The sequence below is a fragment of the Corella eumyota genome, chromosome 5 (assembly GCF_963082875.1).
Source record: "Corella eumyota chromosome 5, kaCorEumy4.1, whole genome shotgun sequence".
Lineage (NCBI taxonomy): Eukaryota > Metazoa > Chordata > Ascidiacea > Phlebobranchia > Corellidae > Corella > Corella eumyota.
This window is the reverse complement of record NC_137494.1, coordinates 7,346,888-7,358,599: the sequence shown is the minus strand read 5'-3', so window position 1 is coordinate 7,358,599 and position 11,712 is coordinate 7,346,888. Positions and strand designations below refer to the sequence as shown.

The 11,712-nt window shown below is 31.4% G+C and overlaps 4 protein-coding genes across 5 annotated transcripts; 3 read left to right on the top strand and 1 right to left on the bottom strand.

The window, feature by feature from the left end:
• The first annotated feature begins 117 nt into the window (after positions 1–117).
• LOC145752414 (putative tRNA(His) guanylyltransferase) lies at positions 118–1,727 on the top strand. The gene has a single exon (XM_082568698.1). The coding sequence runs from the start codon at positions 716–718 to the stop codon at positions 1,622–1,624; it is 909 nt and encodes a 302-aa protein (XP_082424824.1). The 5' UTR covers positions 118–715; the 3' UTR covers positions 1,625–1,727.
• A 40-nt stretch (positions 1,728–1,767) lies between these two features.
• LOC145752759 (transcription initiation factor TFIID subunit 2-like) lies at positions 1,768–5,282 on the top strand. Its single transcript, XM_082569092.1, has one exon. It carries the CDS (start codon positions 1,815–1,817, stop codon positions 5,280–5,282), a length of 3,468 nt encoding a protein of 1,155 aa, XP_082425218.1. The 5' UTR covers positions 1,768–1,814.
• Positions 5,283–5,422: 140 nt separating this feature from the next.
• Positions 5,423–7,812, top strand: LOC145752760 (leucine-rich repeat-containing protein 61-like). 2 transcript variants are annotated; one of them, XM_082569093.1, is made up of 6 exons: positions 5,423–5,555; positions 5,795–6,037; positions 6,238–6,450; positions 6,583–6,651; positions 6,917–6,976; positions 7,520–7,812. In XM_082569093.1, the coding sequence occupies exons 1-6, from the start codon at positions 5,531–5,533 to the stop codon at positions 7,720–7,722; spliced, it is 813 nt and encodes a 270-aa protein (XP_082425219.1). In that variant the 5' UTR covers positions 5,423–5,530; the 3' UTR covers positions 7,723–7,812. The 2 variants fall into 2 exon arrangements, with proteins under 2 accessions (XP_082425219.1, XP_082425220.1); XM_082569094.1 differs by lacking the exon at positions 6,917–6,976.
• Positions 7,813–9,792: 1,980 nt separating this feature from the next.
• LOC145753226 (uncharacterized) lies at positions 9,793–11,238 on the bottom strand. Its single transcript, XM_082569624.1, has 5 exons — positions 11,158–11,238; positions 10,499–10,645; positions 10,289–10,399; positions 10,017–10,101; positions 9,793–9,877 (listed from the first exon to the last, which is right to left on the bottom strand). Exons 1-5 carry the CDS (start codon positions 11,213–11,215, stop codon positions 9,862–9,864), a joined length of 417 nt encoding a protein of 138 aa, XP_082425750.1. The 5' UTR covers positions 11,216–11,238; the 3' UTR covers positions 9,793–9,861.
• Between the last annotated feature and the right edge of the window lie 474 nt (positions 11,239–11,712).

The following is an 11,712-nucleotide window of genomic DNA, read 5'->3' as shown; positions in this document are numbered from 1 at the left end:
ACCTCAACAAACGCCACGCATGCAGGCGTCACGTGCTTTGTGCCACTGTTTTTTTTAAGTCTGGCAACCCAGCAAATAAAATTTTTCAAAATATCTTTATGTTATTAATTTTGAAAAAATACCTTAAAGCTGGAGATTTAAGGTTGAACATTAGCGTTTTCTAAACAAATTTGTGTGAAGTTGCCGTGGCTTTTAGGTTATGATTGCGAGGTCGGATATTGCTTCTATTTTGTCGTCTAATTAAAACCAAATCAACGTCGATTACCGTTAAATTTTGTTGCTTTGGTTTTAACCAAATTTATTGCGGTTGCTACAATTGTATAAATGTGTTGTAAATGTTTTTGCCGCACGAAATTCACTTTTAAACAGGTGGCCCACAACACAAATTTTAACGTTTGATTTAACAAATGTGGTAATATAAACTCAAGGAATTATATATATTATCGTAAAAACTTTATAGTTAAAATATTAAGTTAAAGGAAATTGGAACAAAGCCTGGGTATCACCAAAATTATTGAAAACTTTCTGACAATAATAACTGATTTTTGCGATACTGCTATTATTATAAATATAACATTTTGAATACACTTAATATACATAATTATATCCTCCCAAAATTAACACTTAACATATAAAACTATTCTTTGTTAACTTAGTGTGATTCAAAACCGTAGTGTCACCAGTTTATTGTTGTTTTTCAAATTATTTGGTTTGCATGAGTCTTAATTTAAAATATCAACTAATGATTATAAGAACCTGTATATTTTCATGCCCAACAAAGCTGTTAAAAAGGATTTATAACATTGGTAGAATTTCACAGAAAATGGCACTAAGCAAATATGAGTATGTCAAAAAGTTTGAATTGGATGACACTTGTCTTCCCAATTGTTGGCCTATTGTACGAGTTGATGGAAAAAACTTTACACGATTTTGCACAGATCATAACTTTACCAAACCAAATGACGAAAGAGCTTTAAATCTGATGAGTCATGCAGCAGAAGATGTCATGTCACTTTTAAAAGACTTGAATCTGGCATATGGACAAAGTGACGAATACTCATTTGTATTTAGAAAATCGACAAACCTGTATAATCGCAGAGCTAGCAAATTAACTTCTATAATAGTATCACAGTTTTCTTCGTCTTACGTTTTTCATTGGAACAAATATTTTCCTGATAAAACCTTGAAATATGCACCAGCCTTCGACGGCAGAGTAGTCCTTTACCCTTCTATTGAGAACCTCAGAGACTATTTAAGTTGGAGACAAGTAGACTGCCATGTTAATAACATGTACAACACTTGTTTTTGGTCTTTAGTCAATTCTGGCATGACACCCAAGGATGCAGAAAAGCGGTTAAAAGGGACACAGAAAAGCGATAAACATGAGATTTTGTTTACACAATTTGGTATAAATTATAACAATATTCCTCAAATATTTCGTAAAGGAACAACAATCATACGCAACAATATTAAGCCTGTAAAAATAGAAACTATCTTAATGAACAATTGCAGAATAAGTGATGCTGATTCTAGCAAGGAAAAAGTTAGCAATTTATTGACTTTGTACACTGACATAATTAAAAATGATTTTTGGGAAACTTACCCCCATTTGTTAAGTAATTAAAGATACCTCATTGAAAATGCTAAAGTTGCTATAGGCTATTATACACATAAAAGTTTCTTTTAAATTTTTTGTTTGGTTTAAAAACTGTGCAGAAATTTAAAATTGTGAAAAATAACCATTTTGATAATATTTTTGCAGGTTTATGCTAATAGTTTGGTTAAAATATATTAATTAAAACACAAATTGCAATATGGATAAAAAATCAAAGAAAACAGAATATGTGCGTCCATTTAAACTTAGTCACCAGCTTTTATGCATTACCTCTATTAACTTTAACAGGAAAGCTTTAATGGGATACACAGAGCTTATGCTCCAACCAAGACGCTCAGACATTAAAGTGATCAAAATAAATTGCAAACAATCAAGAATTGGCAAAATTTGCATTAACAACCATGAAACTACATTTCAGTATCAAGACCCATCGTTGGATTTAACACAACGTGATTCCAGATCTAGAAATCTGGAATTTTTAAGCACTTGTCATCTTGGCGCTATTGAAAGTGTCGACCCTGACTCTGGATACCATGGCGAGATTACTATTCGCGTTCCTTCCGAGGTTAGTCGTACAATTAAAGACCAAAAGCCAATTTGTGTGAGCATAGAATTTACACTTGAAGATGCAAAGGGTGGGATACATTTTGTAGTTCCAGAAGGTGATGAAAGTTTAACTGACAAAGCAGCCCATTTGTTTACTTACGGGCATGAGAATTGTGCTCGGCTGTGGTTTCCATGTGTTGACACCTACTCAGAACCATGCACCTGGAAACTTGAATTCACTGTAGATAAGTCAATGACTGCTGTGTCTTGTGGTGACCTTGTAGAAACTGTTTACACAGCTGATAAAAAACGAAAGACCTTTCATTACATTTTAGGGATACCTACTGCTGCACCGAATATATGTTTTACTGTGGGTCCATTTGAAATCCTTGTTGACCCCCACATGCACGAGGTTACGCATTTCTGTTTGCCACAGCTTAAACCCTTGCTTGAGCACACCACCGAGACATGTCATCAAATTATAGAATTCTTTGAAGAAATTTTAAGTTTTAGATTTCCATATTCTTGTTACAAGCAAGTTTTTGTAGATGAGGCGTATCAGGATTCGCATCCATATGCATCACTTGGTTTATTTAGTACAAACTTGCTTTACAGCAATATTGTTTTGGACCAGACCCCAATCACGCGAAAACACATGGGACGAATACTTTCTGAGCAATTTTTTGGTTGTTTTATGGCTCGTGAGTCTTGGAGCGATTACTGGGTTCCTGCTGGAATATCTGGGTACTTGTATGGCCTTTGGTTGCGCAGTACATTCGGAAACAGTGAATACAGACATTGGATAGCAACAGAAACCGAACAACTCTGTAGTTACGAGACAAGAGAAGGGCCAGTGGTGCTGCACTACAACACAAAAGAAACATCATTTTCCAGGCACTTTGCTCATCAACACCCCCACACAATGTCACTTCGTCACTACAAAATGTTAAGGTGCAAAGCACATTTAGTTATGCGTCAGATCGAAAATCGAATCGGGCCACAATTGTTGCTTCAAGCCTTTAACAAGCTGCTATCGCTGGCAAACACATCAGCTCAACAAAAAGTTGCAAGCTCTACCTGGTCAACAATGCTTTTGTCAACTTCTGGTTTTTTAAAATCAACTTACACAGTTTCTGGAAAGGATATTAGTAACCTTATTGACCAGTGGGTAAACAAAGGCGGTGTGGTTTGCTTTAATGGCAGTTTTGTGTTTAATCGCAAGCGTAACATTGTCGAATTGGATTTAAAGCAAGATTTGGGTAGTAAAGGGACCACACAATATGTTGGACCCTTAAAACTAAGAGTTCAAGAATTGGATGGGTCATTTAATCACACGATTCAAGTTGAAGAAAACACAACTAAACACGATCTTCCGTGTCATTCAAAAAGTAGGCGCAACAAACGCAAGAAAATCCCATTGTTAAATGGAGATGAAGTGGACATGGATTTGAATGCCATGGATCCTGACTCGCCAGTAATTTGGATCCGAATCGATCCTGACATTGAAATTCCGAGAATGATCCATTTTCAACAACCAGATTACATGTGGCAGTATCAGGTTAAATATGAACGTGACGTGATAGGCCAGCATGAAGCGATACAAGCTCTAAATACTTTTCCATCGCAACAAACTGCAAACACTTTGAACGACGTAATCATGTTTGAGAAGTACTATTATAAAATTCGGATCGAGGCTTGTGCATGTTTAAAAAATGTCGCAAACAAAATGGGATCAACATGGGCTGGGCCTCCCGCTATGTTAGGTATTTTTACTAGGTTTTTCTGCTGCGAGGTCTCACCGCCTATGGTTAAACTCAACAACTTTTCCAATTTTCAACAGTATTTTATTCAGAAAAATTTACCCCTGCAGATGTCTTTGTTGCGAAGCTCCCATGGCACTTGTCCTAAAGAAGTCTTACATTATGTTTTGGACCTAGTAAAGTTTAATGACAACTCAAAAAACAAATACTCTGACAACTATTATAGAGCAGCATTGGTGACTGCAATGAGCAATACTGTTACTCCGGCTGTCACTGTTTCTTCTGAGCAAAAACTGACGGCTGATTTACTCCCAGTACATATAAGGGCAATAATGGATGAAGTGACTAGGTTTTTAAACTTGGAAAAACACATTCCATCGTATAGGTGCACAATTACAGTTAGCTGTCTTCGTGCTATTCGAAACTTGCAACGAAATGATCACCTACCTAGTGATTCAACGATATTTAAAAGCTACGCCGTGCCTGGATTTTTTAGAGATGTTCGCTTAACTGCAATTGAGTGTTTAGTTGATTTGGTAAAATCGACTGCAAGTCTTGATGTATTAGACTGGTTGCTTGATCTGGCACAAAACGACTGTGTTGCAGAGATCAAATATTACATCATGAGTGCACTGGTAAGAAATTCTCCATTCCAAAGGCAAGAGAAGTCAATTCTAAACAACATAAGTCTGGTTGAAAGACTCTGGGGTTTTATTAGCCATGAAACTTTTTACGATCCAAAACTTCGCTGTGAAGCGATTGATTTGTACTTCAAACTATTTGGTAAAGGTAGGCCACAATGTCTTCCTGCACCAGAATTTGGAGTTGTGGTAAACTTGAAAGAAAGAAAAACGCAAATCAATCCAACTACAATTAAGCACGAGCGAGGTTATCATCAAGACCTGAAACGCCCTTCCTCCATGCCCACTGCAACATCGGAAGATCAATCAAAGTTAAAGATGAAAATAAAAATCGCCGGACCTTCCAGAAGTAGTAGTGTTTTAGACACTGATGATGTTATAGCAGCAGAGAGTCTTTTGTTTCTATCACATGGCGATATACCATCACGACCTTCAACGCCAGGAGGCGTACACGAGTCTTCTTCATCTATGAATTGGCAATCACCGCCTCGCCATCTTGGTGAATATTCATCATCAACACCCGCCATAAAAAGAGAGTTTCAACCTCAATTATCCACACCATTATCAAAGGAGAAAAAGAAGAAGAAAAAGCACAAGCACAAACATAACAAGCACAGTAAATATCGACCCGATAACAGTGACTTGTCATCCCCGGCCACTCCAGCCGGATCAATTAACTCACCCTTTGTCAATGTTCCATCACCATTAAATATGGATTAGTTTTTATATGTCATGCTGATTATTTTGTTTATTATTGTTATCTAAAGAGTTTAAAAATTATTGTAAAATCATGTTGTTTTTCTGCCAAATAAGTTTAATGTTATAATAAAAACTTTATTTTGTAGAACGTCAAGAAATCATAAAAACTTATATATCTAAAATATTTACAATTTTGTTCCATTGCAAATTTGCTAATTTTTCCAACTTTTTTTTAGAAACAGACGATTTTTAGATACTTGTAAAACAATATGGATCAATCAAATTATAATACAGGTGGAGTGGATGGGCGGTTATATATTTTGTTTTTACTAAAAGATTATTAACTTTGAATTAAAAATAAGTTTCTGTTTGTTTTTTTTTAAATATTTTATTTTCACAAATTGTAAAAAATAAAAACAACTTAATCTTGTCACTTAATTTACGACTTACTTGCAAATGTTTTTTCAAGGAGAAGATTTTTAAAATGTTTTTCTTTTTTAAAAAAGTTTACCCTTAAAAATATTTTATTTTAGGTGATGACGAAAAAATTCTTACTACAGAAAAACTGTTGCAAGTTAGCGGCGAATTCGAGACAGCAAGCATTCAATTTTTAAATCTCTCAAAACGAAATATTCACGATTTAGGAGATGTAGTTAAATGCACAGATCTTGTACGAATCAACGTTTCTGGAAACCAAATTTCAAAACTGAATGCTTTGAGAGATTTAAAGATGATCACTACAATTAATGTTTCTTGTAACAAAATAACAAGTTTGGGTAAAATGTGGATTTTATTATTTAAAATTATCTCAAATCTTTTTGTTTGATATAACTTAATCAATAAATAGGCAAACATGCTGTGAAAAATGTTCTACTATCGATTGTTTAACACTTTAACTTATATAGTTCAAAATTGTTGTCACACTTTTAACGATACATAAAATTCTTGCTATTAACAATCGAATTTATTTTAACAGAGCCACTAGCCAACCTTACTGCACTTGCTGACCTAAATGTATCTGGTAACCTTATCGGAAGTTTAGACAGACTAAAATGCCTTGTTAACCTTCAGGATTTAAAAAAGTTGAGATTGCAGGATAAATTAAAAGATTTAACCAACCCAGTCTGCAATGTACCTGCCTACCATGACTCCATACTGTTATTGCTACAACAAATTATATCTTTAGATGGTAAGTGAGACAGCCATAAAGGTAATAGGAAGAATATTATGTTTATTAATTCACATAAAATTGCCTAGTATATAATATACCATTCAGGGTTTGACTTTAAAGACCAAATTTATTGCTTTGTTTTAATTTTAGGGATCAGAGTTCGTGGGCGTGGCAGTGAGTTTTATAAAACATGTTGCGAACTTGATAAGCAACTGGAATGTGAGTTTTCTAGTAGTCATACAATAGTACTATTTAAATAAATAAAAACGATTGTTAACTATCTAAATTAAAATTCTATTTAATTTTCACATAAAGGCATTGGCATCGTGTTTTTTACATCTTTTAATCAAAAATACAAAATTAATTTTTTTTTCTAAATTTCATATAAATTTTAAATTACAAAAAATTGTATTAATCATTTAATTATTCAAAAAATTAAAAATTTCTGATCTGGTTAAAATTATTTTTAATTTTTTGGCCCCAGCCTTACACACTGGCTCAGAGTTTTGCCCTTGTGGCAGTTGTGAAAATGATAATAAGGATGGTAAGTAGTTGTGAAAGTGACCATGATTTTAGTAGTTAAAAGTTATAAGATTGATATTTATTGATTTTGTAGCAGTATGTTAGTGTTCGATTTGTTGATTTAATTTTAAAAGTATTTTGGTATGTTTGATTTTCGTAGAAATTTTTCAAGATATGCTGATTTGTTTACTATTTTATTAACCCCCTCCCTTTTGCCTTTTATATTAATTAAAAATATTAGTAATTTTAACATAATAATATTTACAAGTCTAAATTAACAACAATAGTATAATATTATACCTGTATTTTTTAGTTTTGTACTGATTTTTGTGTACTTTTTTTAATTTAAGTTTTTTAAATACTAAATAATTGTAAAGACTAAATAATTTAAGTTTTTTAAATTTTTATTTTTTTTTTTGTATATATCTTTATCCTCGATGTGGGAAAGTCGAATGCGCGACTTAAACATAGAGTAACATAATATACTCCGACCCACTACACCACGCTGCCGGTTGAAAAAATACTAAATAAGTATTAAAATTAAGCCTAATATGTTAATTAATAGGTGGAAGAACATTTGGTCCAGTTGTAGAAAAACCTATTCCAGGACCCTGGCTGCCACTAGGCTATCTTTCACCTTCCAATCACAACACCATTTCTCATGTTGACCATGCCCTGAATGAATTTAACAACAACCTTAAAGAATGCAAAAAAATGAATGACAATGTTGCAGCAAGAATAATGAATAGATCGCTTAAAAATCTTTAGTTTTATTGTAGTTGCACTTAAACTGTTTTACCCTTTTTCTGTCTTATTTTAATGAAGGCTTTTATAGATTTTATAAATAAAATATATTTTATCTTATTTGTTGTTTTTGTTTTGGTAAACCAGTTTAACATCAAATATTTTATGCCTTAACGTCTTCAATTTATCAAATGATGAAATGAAAAAATTTACAATGACTTAAGTAGGTTTGGTTGTTCACTTTTTTTATATTCATGTTGGGTTTGGGGCAAAAACTGACCTAAAACTCTTACATGTGTCACAGTAACTAGGTTTTAATTTGGATTGGGTCAGTTTTAAATTACGACGCTTAGTAATAGCGGCATTGGCAATTAAACCCATAAAAATAAAATAACAAAGGTGTTATATTTTGTCAATTTTTTTTCGAATTTCGATATTTTTTTAATTACTATAAAACAAACTTTTAATTTCTTCAACGGGTCGATTTAAAATTTAAATCTTTTTAATTTATTTTTTCGTTAATCGCTCAGGCGTTAATAAAAGTATTCCAGCAGACGGCGCGCATCTTTCAATTAACATCAAACCGGTTAATGGCCTTAGCTTATTCTAAATGGCCTGATCTAGTTTATATATATTTAACTTATATTTACATTTCGGGTCACCTAATTTAGACAAATAAACCCAAAAGTACATCTTTTTGAAGAAGTACTTTTTAACAAAGAACAATAAAATAGAAAGATTCGGTCAATGCAATAATTTATCCTAAAGTATAGTGTTACCATTAAGTATTAGTAAATGTATCGCAAAATAATTTTGTTAAATCGAATCTATATTTAATAAATTATTTTATGTAATAAATATTAATTCGTTTGGTTTTAAATAAAATGAAGTTATATGATATCATTGTTTAATCGTTTTTCTACTTCTGCTTGTATGTTAAGCGAGTTAGTGTTATTCAATGACTTTTAACACAGTTAATAATACAAGAAAAGTATCAAAATTACTTATACTTTTTAGTATTTATTCTCTATATTTAAAACTTTTAAAGCGTACCCGCGCTCTTTTAAAAAACCAGAACTACTTTGTTGTACGGAATTTGTTTTAGTTTATATTAGTTCGGCATAACTGACCCAACCTAGCTATTGAAATATGCTCTTAAATATGGTTTTGTAATATTACTTTTATGTACGGTCAGCTTAGTATATATATTTATATGTTTGACAAAAAGTAAATTGTAATATTGTAAAAGTGGTATAAACTGTGAAGCTATAAGACTAATCTATGTTGTAACGAATACACCCTTTTAAAGTTGTTATCTTCATTTAGTCACGTGTTTAACCTATAGTCACGTGTTTACACCCTCTGCCTCACGTGACTTTTTTGTTAAAATGTATTGAAATGGTGTTGTGTGAGATATTTCCGATGCGAGCTTGTGCATGGTCGTGTGCTAATATTCCTCAATTAAGTAGTATAAACATTAATATGGCTTTCATACAAAAAATACCAGGCAAAAATACGTTTTACAATTCTAATAAACGCGTAATAAAATTCCAAACTTTATTAGATGTATCGTGACCATTAAGTTTGAGTTAGGGTATTACATTGAGGATACATTTAGGGCTAGAGTATATCAATAATGTTTTTTAAAAAACGTAAAAATTTTGGCGAAAACCGTAAAAGCAATAAGTGTAATAACACTGTAAAGGCATATTGTTAAATGAAGAACTGTAAAGTACATATGATCCTGTTATAATAATAAGGTTAATACAATTCAACTTTGTTTTAAGTCAAAATGATTTTTTTTTAAACTAAGTCAAGTATAAGTTATGTTAATACTAGTTTATCGTCACTTTAACATAATCAGGTAGTCAGGTAAGTCATAAACTTTGTTTATTTTGTTAATTAAATACTTATAGGTATTGTAGCAAAAATGGATTATCTGAACCTTTGTTCCTTTAAAAATATAGTTATTTTTAGTTTGGCAGATTTTTAGTTTTGTTTATAAATATAAATATAAGCAATTAGATGTTGAAATTTAAACATTGCTCTGTTTATAGACATAAAAAAAACATCACAGCACACTGTTGTTACACTTTTGTTTATTACTTTTATCAACCAACATATACAATCACGATGCAAAATGTTTGACCAACTAGAAATGGGCTATTCTTTACTTAACCTGTAACGCATTAATTGTTTTAATTATAACAAACTAATTTTTATTTAAAAATAATTAGTTAAAAATTTAAAACAAAATCTGACCACTGATTTTTTTGGCTAAAAAATTAAGTTATTATCATTTTTTAACAATCCATTACCTATTGCTGTCTCCGTAACGTTGATTAAACGGATTTCGGTGCTGAAATTCGCAGGCACAAGCTAGCTTCAACTTTAAACATCTACCTAAAATAGTATTTTGGATTACTCGGTTTTTAAAACGACGCCGCACTAGAAAACAAGTTTTTCTCTAAAATATCGTTTTCTACATATCAGAACGCCTGCGTTAGCATAGAACTAGATATTAAAAACATAAAATTAATCCAATTACATACTGAAAATACGAAAAAATGTTAATTTAACTTAAATTTACCTTTTAACCAGGAATAGATGCCACATGGTCCCATTCCTTTGCAAATGTCGGTACATTGCAGCCAAATGCGATTGTTACATCGGCAAACCTTTTTTTTGTTTCGACATTTTCCTATAAATAAAATATTTGTTTAATTTGTAGAATAAAATGTAATACTGATATCAGGAAATTTAATTACAACCAAATTAGCAATTTTTGATCTCTTTTTACTTCGATTAGCGTAGGGCAATTTCGCGCAATTTGCAGCTGCACAAAATAAATTACAGCCGACAGGGTGGTAATGGTTTCCAATGTCATAATCAACTTTAGTATTTCTCTTTAAGATATCATTTTCTTCATTCTCTAATTGGTTTTCGTCTGTAAATTTAAAAAGAAATATATTAAAAATATTGGTTGATAGCCCGGCCCTAAGGTCGGGATTTTGATTGTCGTAATCTAACATTAACCCGCGCTCTAAAAACCACTGTTTTATTTATTTTGTAGGATGTAAATTAGACATACAAATAGATATATTAAACACAAGTTTTATTATATAAAGATTGAACCTTTAATGATTGCCAAACTGCAAAAACGGTAAAAGATGTTATTAATAGCGCGAAAAGTTATGTATAAAATATTATCTAAAACCATAAACAGAACAATTTTTGTTTAAATTTACTTGTAGCCAAAAATACTTGTTTTTATTTATTGCATTTTTTTTTTATTAAACTTATATTTAGTCTAAAACATTTTAATAACATTAAATAAAAGCCTTATTTTCTCTAAATAATATTTATTTAATAGCGTAATCAGCAACACTACATGATAACTTTAAATAATATTAAGCCAAACTTATGTTCGATAAATGTTAGTATAAAATTTTCGAATACCTTCTAATACTGCTGCTGCAGTTGCCCAAACCGCCAAAAATAGAATTGAAATCTTCATTCTTCATGTAAGTAACTCTACATAGGCCTTTCAACATAGTTCTGTTTATATATACCCGATTTAAATTCCGCTTCCTTGTATTTTTTATTAAATCTAAAGCTTCTATTGAACAATTTGTATTGCAAAATTTGAATTAAAAATTGATGATTATATAATTTTGCAAATAATATAATAGTCCATCAGTATATTGTTCATTAAAGTATCTAGTTACTTAAAACTTTAAAAATAGAAACTTATAGAAAGTCCTCGTTGTTAATGTTGAAGCCTCTTAAATTTCTTTTCGCTTATTCAATACGGTCTATTATCTTGAAATTCAGTTACTCTATATTCTTTTTAAAACTTGTTGGTAGTTTAAGACCGTACTTATTTATAATGTACATTTTAAATACTTTACTCTTTAGTTAGATATGTACGGTGGCCCAGAAGGGCAAACCAAAAAAATAATAAAAAACGAAAATATATTTTAAAAACCGAAAATAACTTTTTAAAACCGAAAA